The 15,684-nt window shown below is 35.5% G+C and overlaps 1 protein-coding gene across 1 annotated transcript; it reads left to right on the top strand.

Annotated features, from left to right (window-relative positions):
- The first annotated feature begins 4,626 nt into the window (after positions 1-4,626).
- On the top strand, positions 4,627-7,455 carry LOC112038351 (uncharacterized). Its single transcript, XM_024071159.2, has 4 exons — positions 4,627-4,641; positions 5,549-6,601; positions 6,687-6,766; positions 7,165-7,455. Exons 1-4 carry the CDS (start codon positions 4,627-4,629, stop codon positions 7,256-7,258), a joined length of 1,242 nt encoding a protein of 413 aa, XP_023926927.2. The 3' UTR covers positions 7,259-7,455.
- Positions 7,456-15,684: the final 8,229 nt, after the last annotated feature.

The raw sequence follows: 15,684 nt of genomic DNA, 5'->3' as shown, positions 1-15,684 counted from the left end.
TTCCTTAGCAATAATGATATGTGAAATCCTGTGAAATCCTTCTGAAGAGACACCACAGAAAATAGCATTCAAGACTTTACTATTAGCATTAGCCGCCGCAAGAACTGCCTTAGCCCAAGTGGATTTGGCAGCCTTCGGCCTAGTCCAACCCACTTCAACTGCATCCCACACAGCATCATCAATAGAATACAAAAATGCCCCCATTCGGACTTTCCAAAATGCATAATTATTACATCGAAAAAAGGTGGCACATTTAGAGATTGAGACCTATCTATCTCAATGCGGGGTCAGGGATCACACTAAGGTGTTTAAACCACAACAAGTGCACCCGCTCTAATACCAAATGAAAGTTCAAATAGCATTGAAAACACTATGAACGTTTAGACCCCCAAACAACAAAATACCAATTCAAGCATTATATCAAATAATGTATGTGCGAAAAATGATAACAAGCTTATAACAGAATTGATAACCAATCTAAACAAATTAAAATCACATCCACAACAGAAAATAAATGGTAAAGATTAAGGGAAAAGAGATGCAAACATAAGAACAACAAAACAATTTGTTATCGAAGAGGAAACCGAAGTCTCGACGTAAAACCTCTCCGCCGCCTTCCAAGCGGTCAATAATCCACTAGAAAATGAAGTTGGGATACATGAACATCAATAGACCCTCCAAGCCTAATCTACCTAGGTGCCTAAGCCCTCCAATCTTCTTGCTCCAACGAGGTTACGCCAAACCTTTGTTTTTTCTAGCTTGCCAGATTCTGCTATAAACCATAGCATCAACCAATAACCATTGGTCCATTTCAAACTGCTTCCCTTAGCACCAAAAGACCTTCTTATAGAGGTAGGTATGGTGAGAAAAGGATTTGATCAAGAACCTCTCAAGGATGTATCAATACAGAGGGTGAGAGTAGAGAAATTTGAAGAGTCTCTATGTGAAGATTGTGGATGAATCAATCTTGTTTTTCTCTAGAGTTTTTCTCTCAAAATTCTCTTTGGAAGCTCTCTATATTTTGTGGGTATGAAGGGTATTTATACTAGGGTGAGATAGGAATGTGAAGAGTCAGGTTTTTCAAAACAGAACTAGTTGGCGGCTTGGCCTTGCGACTTGGCTGAGTCGCGAGTTCAAGCTGCGGGATAACAGAACGGCCAGACTGGACTTTTTGTCCTGTAGTGCTCTAGCTGGTGTGACTGTTCATATTCTTGCACACTTCACTTGTGTGCTGCATTTGGCGGCTTGCCAGTCACGAGTCACCTACGAGTCCTAGCCGTGAAGCCTTGCATCCTTGCACAATTTTGAGCATTTCTTCAACTCTCTCACTCACTACCTTTACATGAATCCCACCTAAATACAGGGTTTCTAAGTGTTGAAATACAAGCAAATTGGCACAGAATAAAACCAACAAGATAGTTGATTAAATTCAACCTTACAACATTTGAGAGACATATAATTCAAATTTTGAATGCTAGTCCATGCATCTATAGTAAGGCACACTCTACAACCCTTCAAGGCCTCCCTTAGTTTCTCTCTCTCAACACTATAAATTTCAATCACATCCTTAGCCACAGTTTTACAAGATAGGATATCCCTAATATGCAACTTAGATTTTAAGGTTGTCAAAAATATTTGAAACCCATACCCTTCAACAAACCTAAAATGCAACTCATCTATTATAATCATTTCATCAAGTGCCTTTCTAGAAGCCTCAACAATAGAGGCTATGGCACAAGCTAAAACCCTTCATCTCCATCCATTTTGGGTTCAATTGCTAAGGTTTTTTTGCCCTTTAAGTGCATCTTTATTAGGGTTCTTAAGACAATTTGACATATAAGCCAATAAATTAGTAGTATTGTGCTCCTTACTGTCAACAAGATGGTTTTTTAGCAATAATTGCAGACAGCCTTAAAATTCACTAATCTTTTTTTTTTTTTTTTCAAAATGATCCCAAGCAGTAGACTTTTTCCTATTATTTTACCACAACTATTTGCTTTCTCACTCACCTTGCCTTTACCTTTAGGTGGAAGTGGGGGAACCTCAACAGTAGTTGGAGTGGTAGCAGGTTCAACTTGGATAGTAGGTGTTATTCTTTGGAAAAGGGGTGCATCACTAAAGGGTTCCATAACCTAACAACATCAAATTTAGAATTAGCAAACCACAACAATAATGATACTATTATCATTTACAACAACAACAACAACAACTACTACTTCTACTACTATTACTACTACTAATCATAATAATCATTCAAATAAAACATAATAAATAAAGATTAAGATTTGGTGCACACAATAATATGCCAAAAGAAACCAATGAAAATCAACAAGCAGAAATACAAAAAATTCCATATACATTTGTCCCATATCCTACCATAAATTTAGGGAAAAATAAATAAAATAAAATAAAGCAGTTTTATTTCATTTACAATATCAGATTCACCTATGAATCCTTCATATTTTAACAATGCATTTCAAGTGACCACTAAAGCATGCCTTAAATCTAGATATTACAACAAACAAGGAGACCTACAAGCAATAAATCATAGAAACAAACAAGTGAACAACATAAAACTAACAAATTAATTATTACAAGAGCCACAAGTTTTACATTAGATGGCAAACCCAAAATCATACAAACATTCAATTTAACTACCCTAACTTTGTTGACAATTTGTCCCTCCTATTAGGTTCCATTAAGAAGGTATCCAGTATTGTCCAAAATAGCTAGGGATGTGTTGGCTGTATCGATTTCTATTGTTGCTTTTAAGTCAACATTTAGTACTAGAGGGTGCGTACTTGATCCATTTCAAAGTTCACTCTCTCCTCTCATGGCTCAATAGCTTGTTTGTGCTCAAAATTGGCTTCAAGCCTTGGTCCCAATTTCTTTTTGCATATCAAAGGATGAGGTAGAGGCATTAGAGGATGAATTTCATGACTTTGATAATATGTTTAACGTCCAAATTTCTTGTCTATTAAGTGTTATTAAATGTGTCTTATATTCAAACAAAATTTAATCTGTTGCTTTCATTTCTTTTTCTTTTCTAGTTATAAATCAAGTAGTAGCAGAAGGTTCTAGTTCAAGCAAAGATATCTCAATTAGTGTTGATGGCTGATCACTGACCAGGTAAATTTTTGCCCTTACTATTATTTCTATTGATTTTGGTTACTGCCCTTATTGTTATTCACTTATTTTATAGTTTTTGGTCTTGTTTTTATACATTATTGATAAATATCCTTTTTGCCCCTTGTATTGTAGGAGGAAGGTCACATTTTGTACATGAAGTAGCCTTTTGAATACATTCTGGAAGCTCTTTTTGGACATATATATATATATATATATATATATATTCCTTTTTTAACTGTAAATCAACTCTTGCTTATAGAAAAGAAAACTTATAATCTATAGATTTTTTTTTTTCTATAAGTCATGGACTTAACTATAGAGAATATAATAGTTGTTCTTTAATGCTCTAGAAAAACTATTTTTTGGAAATACTTAGGTATTTCATACTACCCTGGTGATAAACTACCTTCTAGCCTACTGCCTTGGTGGTAAACTACCTTATAGACTTGTAGTAATTGCCTTATGCCTTCTCTACCTCTATATTTTACTATGTATATATATATTGTAGTATGCTCTTCTTATCTGTTTTTGCCATACTTGTTGTGTGGAATGGTTGGCAGGTTTAATTAGTTGAAATGGGCTTTTATGCCTATGACTATTTGAGTTTTCTTGATTTGTTTATGCCTTTTTAAGCTATTGCCCAGGTCCTAAGGCAAAGGCATTTTGAAAATATTTATTACTTGTATTGTGTTTGTGTGATTTAACAGGTGCTAAAAAAATTCTTAATGCTATTGTGTGTTTTTATTTGTTTTCTATTTTGCTCAAGTTTTTACATGCTATTTAATGTGTATTTTTTCTTGTCATTTGTTAATGTGGAAACTAGGAAAAACTAAATTTGGACTGATAAGGATTGAGGCCCAAAATATTCAAATTGTGTAGTGGCTTAATACAAGCTGAACTTGAAGGCCCAATTTAAAATAAATAATGTAAAACCAGGCCCATCTGATATATATATATATATACAAGGTTCAAAATTTTATAAATCTTTGTAATTTAGCAAGCCCATTAATTTGGGCTAAAAATGCCCTTAAAAAATAGAATTAAAAAAAAAAATTCCATGCAAATCTACAAACTTGGCCCAATTTGAAGGCCAAACCTAACAAATGAGTCTGACCTACTCAACCGATGACTCGAAACGTTGATCTAACCTGTATGTTCAGTGGAGTGTGGGTCAAATTTTCAGTCACCCAACCCAATCGAATTGAGTATAGGTCAGGCTCAAACTTGAGCTGACTTGACCCGTGGACAATCTTAGTTTCCACTCTTGGTCTGCTCACTCTTTCTTTATAAATAAATTATTTTTATGTTTAACACTAGGGTTGTCCATGGGGTTGGTTTGTGCCCAACTTGGACTTGACTTGCTCAAGTCGGGTGGGAGAGAATTAGACCCGCAACCGACCGCTGATCACCACGGGTCGAGTCGGATCGAATTTTAAAAAACGATCAGTTGGTTCAGTTGAAATTGACAAATGGCAGCGATGAGCGGAGGAGAATGAAATGTCGTTGGATCTGGTTGGAGGAGAATGAAACGTCACCGATCTGAGATTAAACATCGTTGGATCTAAGCCAAACTTACCGATCTTAGCTTACATGTCACCGATCCGAGCTTAAACGTCACCGATTCGAGCGATTTTTTGAAAAATATTGCCAGATTTGAGCCAAAATCATTGGATCTAAGTAGATTTGAGAAAAATCATCGTCGAATTTAAGCGAGAGATGGCTAATCGTTGCCGGATTTGAACGGAGGAGGCTTTTATCTGAAGTGGTGGTCGGGTGGGTCGGGTGGCTGCGGTTTTAGAGGAGAAAACCTACCACTTGACCTGTCAAAATCGAGTTTGGAGGGTTGAGACCCACCGCTGACCGCTAGAGTCATCGGATTGGGCAGCGAGTGGGTCGGTCTGGACGAGTTTCTCGATTAGGCCGGATAAATGGGTCACATGGACACCCCTATTTAACACTGTTAGTTATGATAAAGAACTTGAAAAATATAAAAAATCATCAAAAAATTAATTATTTTTTCTTTTTCCAAAAAAAATTTTAAAAAATATTTCCGAATACGATGCGTTTCATATATATATATATATATATATATCATTAGATCTGCAGTAACTTTTGTAGGCCTGAATAAGCTAGCCCAAGTTTCTTGCCGAAAGGTTGATTCACTCGTACTTGAATCCAGCGATGGAAAATGAATCCCCCAATAGGCGGACCCACACTCTCATCAGGCCCAAAGTCACCTAAAATAAACGAGCCGTAGTGTAAACTCAAAACAGTATATAAAGCGTTCTAGATCCTTCCAAAGAAGACCCGTTATTTCCCATTCTATTTCCAATAAATTGGGTCACTTTTTATTTTATTTTATTTTATAAACCAAAAAAGAAGTCATTCTAGACCCTTCCTCCCTCCAAACTCATCATAGAACCCTCCGGACTCAAGACTCCACGTCTTTAGTCTTCTTTATAAGAACCCTTATTTTCCTTCTCCCTCTCACTTTACTCTCTGTTCCATAGCTTCCTTATTATTAACTCTATATTTTGTCTCTTTAGCATTTGATCAATGGCGAAGTAGGGAGGGAGACAAGCGTTGGATCGTGGAGGAGAGACCCGACGGCGCCAATGTCCACAACTGGCACTGGGCCGAGACCGACTGTCTCGAATGGTCTCGAAACCTCTTCTCCAAACACCTCTCCAATCTCACAATCCTCGATGGCGAAGGCAACCTCCACATCAAGACCAAGAAGGTCGAGAAAGTCGAGGGCGAGGCGTACGTGAATGTGCGAAAGGGAAAGATCATACCTGGGTACGAGATCAGCCTCACGCTTTCGTGGGAAGGAGAAGCTAAAGACTCGGAAGGTACTTCTTTGCTCAAAGCCGAAGGTCTTGTTGAGATCCCCTATATCTCTGATGAGAATGCTGGTGAAGACCCAGAATTCAAGGTCTCGGTTAAGGACGAGGGACCCATTGGGAAGACGCTCAAGGACGCGGTGTTTGCGAAAGGGAAGCGTTTGATTTTGGATAAAGTTCGAGTCTTTGAGGAAACTATGGCTAAGGGTGGACCTGCCAAGGATGAATTGGAGGTCAAGAAGGTTGCGCCCAAAGCTCAATCGGGTTCGAATTCGAATTCGAATTCAGCTGCTGCTGCTGCTGCTTCCGGGAAGGCGGCTGCGGCGGTGGCGAATTCGGCTGCAAAGCCGAAGGAGGAGGGGAAGAAGAAGAAGAAGAAGGAAGGGTTTAAGACCATAACTATGACAGAGAAGTTTAGCTGTAGAGCTAAGGATTTGTATGAGATTTTGATGGATGAGAATAGGTGGAAGGGTTTTACTCAGAGCAATGCGAGGATTAGTAAAGAGGTGGGTGGGGAGTTTAGTATTTTTGATGGGTCTGTTACTGGGGTCAATGTGGAGTTGCAGGAAGCTAAGTTGATTGTGCAGAAATGGAGGTTTGGAAGCTGGCCTGATGGGATTCAATCAACAGTGAGCTTCGATTCCTTTTGGTTTTTATTAGGTTTGTGACTGATGGGAATTTGTGTACTCACTGGTTTTTGAATGAATGTGGCAGGTGAGACTAACTTTGGAAGAGCCTGAACCTGGAGTTACCATTGTCAAGCTGACGCATATTGATGTTCCCGATGAAGATAGGTGAGTTTTCGTTGATGGGTTTCTTTCTTTCTTTATTTTTTGGTTAAATTATATTTTAAGGGTTTTTAAGTAACAAATTAAACACTATAGTTTCAATGGAAATATTAAACCTTGACTTTCAAAAAAGTCACTAAGTAAATCTTGAGGTTCAAAAACGTAACAAATTAAACTTCATTCCATTTAAATGGAATGATATTGTGTTTGTGTTTGGAGCTCAACAGGGATTGAGATTTTGGAGTTTAATACAGACTGAGGGTTTAATTTGTCACTTATAGGGTTTATACTGTATATATATATATTTTTTTTTCATTGCTGCGTTGTGTGAGACTTTTATTGTTTTCTTGGATGGTGAGGCAGGTGAGCTGATTGGGTTGTGTTTGGATTGTTTTTGATTGCAGATATGGGAATTCGACTGTGGTGGAGAATACTGAGAGGGGATGGCGGGATCTTATTTTCCATAAGATACGGGCAGTTTTTGGTTTTGGAATGTGATTTTTTTTTAAGATAGTATCCCTCTGAACTGTAGGATTTTAATCAATGTCTCTCTTTTTCAAATATGAATGAAATATTGACATTGTTCAATGTTGTGGAATGTCTTGATAACGTGATTTTTGTACTGTATTTCAAACTTAATTATCACCCCTTTCAGTGTTTTCAATAGCAAAAATTTGTTGTTGAAACTTAAAGAAGTTTGGTCTGTCATGAAATATGTGTCCTGTTAAGATTATGTCTCTAGCCTACTTAGGATGTACTTCATGTTTTCATTCCTATACTGCATTCATGATGTTGGAACTCATTACTGCCTTTTTCAATTTCTGCCTCTTGTGGGGTGAGAAACTGTTGTTCAAATGCTATATATAAGCTTGTAGTTCTATGTTAAATGTAATTTCTTATGTTGTTGGCAATTGCCGATGGTGTTGCTGAGCAATTTCAGGAATCATAATTTATGCAGAAGTTTTTTTATTAGCTGGTTGGAGGCTTTTTTTGGGTGCTCTAGCATCTTTTAATGCTTATTAGTTGGTAGCAAAGCCAGATTCTGCTATAAAGGAATGGAGTTTTTCTTGGCTTGCTTTATTTAACTATGCAGGAAACTTCTTAGGTCTATGGTAAAAACCTTTAGTTAAGTCTATCCAATGTCAGTAGACCTTAGTCTCAATTTGAGATGAACTTTTAATAACAGATTGGCTTAAGTATTGCTTGATAATTCATAAAGATTTTGAGGAGGTTGTTCAAATCCTGTGTGTTTGATTTCGGCAATTGGCTTAGGGTGATGGATTATGAGTTGAGATGGAGATAATCGGAAGATATCTTTCCATTAAGAGAAGGGTTTCCATTAATCTAGATTGTCTTTTTGCCTCAAATTTTCAGTGAGGGAATTGGGTTTAAGACTTTGTTTGAGTGGAAAATATGTATTGTTGTAGGTTTTGGTGGTACATTACATATGTTGTAGTTGGAGGGGCTCTTGTGTGGCTGTGGATAGTCCTCTCTGTTTTTGGCTTGAGACTTGTTAGGGAAACCTTTGAGGGTACTGTTGGTGACCCTTGTTTTAGAATTTGACTGTTCAATTTAAAAACTATGGTGTTGTCTATCTTTTAGGGTTTCCATCATGCGTGCAGTCTTGGGTCATTTGTCTATAGCAGGGCAAAAGTTTTTAGCTTTGAAGTTCTAGGTAGGTTGAAGTGATAGGTATGTGATTGAGTACTTAAAAAAGGCATGAGATTGATGCTTTAATGAAGTTAGGGAGTATATGGATAATGATGGTATAGTGTGTTGACTAAATTTATGAATCTTAATTTGTATAAATAGAACTATGAATGGTGGTGTTTACTTGTGAGGAGAGTCTATGTGGGAAGGCACTTCGGTTATCATGGTTTTAAAATTGTTAGTCTAGTCATTAAAATGGAGGGAGGTTGGTTGAGAGATTTTTTGACGTGATCAAATAGTAGCTAGACAAAGGTTGAGAATATGGGAGTTTTATCTGATCGTATAAACTAGGAATTTTTTATTTTTTGAGAAGCCAAAGGTTGGACTGGTTGAACACAAAAGAGAAATATTGATCTACCATGCAACAAAGACTGATGATTCTGCTTGAGGCTTCTGTTATGATCCTAATGTCCCACATTTCTTAATTATAAGCTTAAACATGAGCTTATAAGCTCCTGGGTTTTCAAGGGTGAGTTCTACCCATGAGTTTGTAACAGCTTCATCTTTTGGTTCAATCGGAAGCAGCAGTGAAAAAGAGAAACGGAACTCATGACATTGCATTGAAAGTTTTTACGGAACTGTGTCAATATGCCTTTCGCGACCTGAGTTTTTGTTGTTGTTATAGAGTGAGAAGAATTATCTTATGTCTTGTGCCTTGGTTTTAAATGCGCAACCTGTGTACATTATCATTTTGTTCATGTTTTTCTTGTCTCGAGCCTTTTTAACTGAAAATTGAAGATATTTCTACATAGGTAAAAGACCTGATCTAGGGTAAGATATTGCTTAGGAGTCTGGACGTGATAAAATATGGTAAGCAGCTGTTCTTTAGTACAGCATTTATGGATGTTTGAGGTGACTACGGGTATACTAGTTGTCTTAGAAAGACACGGTGGGAATTGGTTTGATGGAGAATTTATTTAATGATTTGCTGTTCATATGTGACCAAGTTGGTTTGCATAGGAAGCTCTCACTATTAACCGGGGAGTGTTTGAACGCACAATTTGTGTGTTCATGCTGTGTTCCTCTGTTGACTGTACCTTGTACCTAGTGGAGCAGGTGCAACCAAACATTCATGAATCTAATAATTCTGATATTTGGTTCCTCCCCTCTGGCAATGTTTGGAGTATTTCAGCTTTTCTTTAACTAAGTAGGTTGAGATTCTCAGAATATATACTGTTCTAGTTCAAGGCAATTTAACTATGATAATTTCAGAGTATATTTGGGGTTAAATGTGATTAGAGGTTAGATTGATTTTTCTTAGGGAAATGTTAATAGGTGCTCAAAGTGCATTTGTTGGTAAACCATTTTAGGAAAGTTACCAAGTTGTGTTGCATAGGAAGCTCTCACTATTAACCGGGGAGTGTTTGAACGCATAATTTGTGCGTTCATTCTGTGTACCACTGTTGACTGTACCTTGTACCTAGTGGAGCAGGTGCAAGCAAACATTCATGAATCAAATAATTCTGATATTTTGTTCCTCCCCCTGGCAATGTTTGGAGTATTTCAGCTTTTCTATAACTAAGTAGGTTGAGATTCTCATAATATATTCTGTTCTAGTTCGAGGCAACTTAACTATGATAATTTCAGAGTATATTTAGGGTTAAATGTGATTAGAGGTTAGACTGATTCTTCTTAGGGAAACTATTTTAGAAAAGTTATTATAGGAAACGAGAAAAAAGTAATTAATATTTTGATAGCTTTTTTTCTTTCCTATAAAAGTAAATATAAAATTTTTTTAAAATGATTTGTTAACAATTGCTCTAAGCATGATCCTTTTTCTTATGCTACCTGATTTTATTGCTTCCAGTCAGCATGAAAGATACTCATGATCCAACATAATGGATGCACGCCTGCATGGTGTATTTTTTGCCAGGTAAAGATGGCTAGTATTGAAAACTATGGCTCTCTTGGGAATATGGCGATTATGTGAAGTGCTAAACTGACATTGTTGTCTAAATCAAGTAGATTTTAAATTCTGATGATTAGAGCATTCATAGTGGAAAATGTTATCTTATTCTATTTTACTATCTCAAAAAGTTATTTTATTAATTATACTATATCATTTTACAATACACCCAACATCACATTTCTTATTTATCTCATCTATTCATTAAAATATTAATTTCACCACCTATTTCGCTCTTTTCCTCTCCTCTCTCCTTTTTCTCTCAGTCTTTCCTCATCTTCATAAAAAATAATTAATAAAAATTAAGCCGCCACAGGAAAACTCAGCTACCACCGTCACCAAGCAAACCTTGCCTAGCTACCATCACCAAGCAAACCTAGTCACGACACCAAGCAAACCCAGCCACAGCACCAAGCGAAAAAACCCAACCACCATCACACAACCCAACATAGCACTAGCTAGCAACCACCACCATAATCACAGTACCCACCACCATGCCACCAACATTCTAGCCACTAAAACCCACGCCGACAACCTTAGATGAAACCCACGCCAACAACCACCGAGAGAAATCCACCGCAAGAACCACAAAAAAACCACCACCAATCTTGCCGACAACCATTGTAATGCCCTTCCCAAATCAGTCAGAAAAAAAAAAAAAAAAAAAAAAAGAAAAAAAAAAAAGAAAAAAAAAAAAGCCAGAAGTCAGATTTCTTTTAAGGAGTCACACGGGTGACCCACCTACCCCTTATTTCCTCGCCACACATTCACAAATATCTTCCTCTAAGCTTTTACAAGTCTGGGTGTTGGGTGGTTTTTGGGCTTTAATGCCAAATCATCCTACATATTTCATCTGGCAATCTCAATGGGAATGCTCTTAGTAGACCAAAACGTCATTAATGTCATTGACAACAGCGGAGTCCGCTTGTGTTGCGGAGTCCGCTTGTGTTGCCTACTTTGGCGATGGCCAAAAGCCTACCGTTGTCACTATTTAATGCCTTGCCACCGAAGTTGCAGTGTAGCACAAGAGAGAAGATAGAAGTTGATTGAGACGGAATTACTAGTTCTGCTGCTTCTACATAGATGCCTCTTGCAAGGATTTTGAGAAAGGCAAAGAGTCTTGAGTGATTGATGTAGTAAGTTTCTTTTAGAGAAGGTGGCCACCATTCTCATGGTTGGATGGTGGTTCTGCATTCAAAACAACTAGTCCTTACAATGATTTTGAGAAAGCAGGGGTCTTTTGAGTTGCTTTCAGAGAAGTTAACCAATAACCACCATTATCATGGCTAGATTGTGGGAAAAGGGCAAAGATTATCATCAATAACAATGAGGTAATCTTCTCATTACAAGTATTAGTCAGGGAGGAGGTGTTTCAAGCCATGGTCCAAACTACAGTTTGAAAAGATCATTTAGCATGTGTATATATATATATATATATATACACCTTCCTAATAGCTTCCATATAAATAATCTTGGTTTGAGATGCCAAGATTTTTAATTGTTTTGGCATCTCAAATCAAGATTTTTAATATGGAAGCTATCAGGAAGGGACTTCCTCTAAACTATGTGCAATTAGGGGGACAACGTTAAACAGTTAATCGCATAACCTGTGCCATTGCTATAGTTATGTGCTTCTCACTCTTGATTCGTTGAATGCCTCGTCCTTTTCTGTTTTTCATATCCATGAGACAACCAGAGCGAGCACAAATACTAATGATAGGAGTGCTAGTTATTGACTGCACATTGTTTTTTCTTGTAAAATGTTGGGGAGGGGATTCAAACGCATATTCTCATTGAAGAGAGAAATGTATTGTGTCATTGAAGCAAAAGGTTCTTGATACTCGTTGACAACACATTACAAGATGGTTTGTGTGGGAGTTGCTTGGGATTTCTGGAATACTGTGATTTCCTCTTTTATGTTGTGAGCTTTTCTGGGTGGTGTGCATCTTTTATAGCTTGAATGAATTTTCTTCTTCTTCTTCTTCTTATTTATTTTTTAAAATTTTTTAAAATTTTTAATTTTTAATTAATTAATTATATATTCTTCTTATTTATTTTTTAAAATTTTTTAAAATTTTTAATTTTTAATTAATTAATTATATATTTATTTTAATTTGAATGATGAAAGCAATAAGATGGGGTAGAAGAAAATATTTCATCCCTTAAGTTTATTCCCAGAAAATAAAGGTATATATATATATATATTTTAGCTTGAAGAGATATATGGCCTGTATATTTACTTCAATCTTTAGTTAAATCATTCAAAATCCATTATTTTGGAATTTCAAGACCATTTCAATTAATTATTCTAGGACTGATCTTTGTATCAAGAGGTCTAGGTTTAAGGATTTCTACAAAATCCTTGTCTAGATAAGTTATAGTTGTTTGAGGTAATTTTTACAAACTCCCAAAAGAAGTAGATTTTTTTGGTACAGATGGATTGCAAGGTCTGATGACCACTAATTAAGAGATAAACTATTTAAAAGAGAGTTTATATGGAGCAGAAAACTATATTTACATTTGTTGGCCTTCTTACAAATGAATTGCATCTCTTGTATAGAAGAAGGGAGACCCACAAAGATAAATTACAAAAATAAAAAGGAATGACTAACAATTGCGTTTGGTTGGTTGGGATCATTGGGGAAATGGAAAATGGGAGAAATAAGGTTTGGTTACTTGGGGTCATTGGGGAAATGGAAAATGGGAGAAATAAGGGGGAGAGAAAATAATGTTTATGTTTATTTGGAAAATGCAATCTCTCCAATTTGGAAAGAAAACATGGGAGAAAAAGATTTTGGTTGGTTCAATTACTGTTCTATCTTCCTCATAGCTTTCAATTATCCACTCCAACCATATTTTATATATTATGTAATAAGAGTATGAGAATAAATTTATATAAATTTATCTTCTCTGTCCTCTCACTTTTCTCCTGAATCAAACTAATGAGTTTTTCATTTCTTTACTTTTCCATCCTTACAGTCAAACAAAGCAACAACTAGTACAATATACAGGGCTGGCCCTTTCACTAGGCCAATTAGGCAGTTGCCTAAGGCCCCCAAGTAGAAGGAAGGTCCCAAAATTTTAGAAAAGAAGGGGTAGAAGGGAAAAAAGAAGAAGAAGAAGAAGAAGGTTTTAGATGAATCTGAAAAAAATCCGGCATATCCTTTTGACCAAAAAACAAAATTAAGTCAATTGTCCATGAGAACAGTTGGAAGGCACATGAGAAGGTGACAAATGATTATGTTGCCAAAAGGGTGTGTGCAAAGAGGGCTATCATTTTATGCCGAGTAATTGCAGGCCGCGTTGGTGGTTACCATAGACATGAGCTCATGGATATAGGGGAAGATTGTCGGTTTGAATCCAAGGGCTGTGCTTCCATGCTTTGTGGTCATATATGAAGTCAATTGTCTTCAATGATTGTTTAACAGTAGGTAATGACTTTTTTTTTTTTCTTTTTCTTTTGTTGGGAAAGGGGAGTCGTAGGAAATCTAGTTTTCTTTGCAGCAAAATATCAGTGATAACAACAGTCTATTTCAATTTACTCTTATATACCATTCTCTGATCTGAGTTTTACTGAAGAATAGTGCCTCTTGTCTCTCTTTTCTTTTTTCCCCCCCGGATAAATGAGCAATTTTTATTGAGAACCAAGACTAGACTACATGCATTCCAATGGCGGCCAAAATGGCCCAATACCACTTATTTTTGAAATTTTTAGGAAAAAAACACTGTTTCGGAAATAAATAGGTAACTACCACTTTTTCAAGAACTCGAGTTTCAGAAACTCGAGTTCCTCTCAATTTTGCCACCGTGGCGCTGCTGAGCTGGAATTTGGGCGATTAAAAAAATTATGTGGTACTCGAGCTTGGTAAACTCGAGTTCCATGCAACACAATACTCGAGTATACCAGGCTCGAGTATGTTTTATAAATAAAATGGAAAAAAAAAATTTACACAGTACTCGAGTTTACCAAACTCGAGTACTGTGTAAATTTTTTTTTTTTTTTGTTTTGTTTTTTGTTTGGGGATAATCAACAAATAAACATAAAGATAAAAGTAAGTGGCTTTTTTTTTATGTTTTTATTTATTTAAACAAAGCATTGTAAAATATAGAGATTTTAATTTCAAAATATGAATTTAATTTCTACATTAATTAAAATTGTTCATTGTTTTCTCATAAAAATTATTCACTATTTTCTGTATAAACTATTTATACGATTTTGCATAAAATTATTTTCTGTTTAGCATTATTTAAGAAATTTTTCACTCTCTTTTCTGCATAAATTATTTTGTGTTTACTTTTTAAAAAATTGTTCACTGTTTTCTCATAAAACACCTAGTGAAGTCGTGTTTTCAAATTTAAACGCCAAATCTAAATGCTTTTTCATGTTTGAATTTCACAATAATCGAATATATTTTTCTGCATTGATAAAATCTGTTTCTACATTAATAAAATTTGCTCTTGCACATCATATTTACTGTATATTCAAATCTATTTACTGCATTCATAAAATCTGTTTTTTGCATTAATTAAAACTGTTCACTGTTTTCTCATAGAAATTGTTCACTGTTTTCTGCATAAACTATTTCTAGCATTCTGCATAAAATTATTTTCTGTTCAGCATTATTTAAAAAATTGTTCACTCTCTTTTATGCGTATATTATTTTCTGTTCACTATTTAAAAAATTGTTCATTGTTTTCTCATAAAACACCTAGTGAAATCGTGTTTTTTAAATTTAAAAGCCAAATCTGAATGCTTTTTCATGTTTAAATTTCACAATAATCAAATTGTTTTTCTACATTGATAAAATTTGTTTCTAGGTTGATAAAATTTGCTCTCTACACATCATGTTTATTATATATTCGAAGCTGCTTACCGCATTCATAAAAATCTGTTTTTTGCATTAATTAAAACTGTTCACTGTTTTCTCATAAAAATTGTTCACTGTTTTCTACATAAACTGTTTTTAGCATTGGCGCAGTTATTGCACTTAAATAGTTTTGTGTTTTTTTAAATATGTAACCATATGAATAATGGACAAACTCCATGAAAGAAAAATGAATGATTCGTATAAATCACCTAACGGTAAATGCCTCGAAAAATTCGAATTTGTAAAAAAGTTCAAATTAGTTGAATGTAGAACTGTTCATTAAGTAAAACTGTTTTCTACATTAAGTAAAATTGTTCACTATTTTCTCATGAAAATTGTTCATATTTTCTGCATAAACTATTTCTAGTATTCTGCATAAAATTATTTTTTATTTAGCATTATTTAAAAATTGTTCACTCTCTTTTCTGCATAAATTATTT

Source organism: Quercus suber, unplaced genomic scaffold (assembly GCF_002906115.3).
Source record: "Quercus suber isolate HL8 unplaced genomic scaffold, Cork oak 2.0 scaffold_1, whole genome shotgun sequence".
In the NCBI taxonomy this organism is placed as follows: domain Eukaryota; kingdom Viridiplantae; phylum Streptophyta; class Magnoliopsida; order Fagales; family Fagaceae; genus Quercus; species Quercus suber.
The sequence above is the reverse complement of the archived record's forward strand: the minus strand, read 5'-3'. Positions and strand labels throughout refer to the sequence as shown.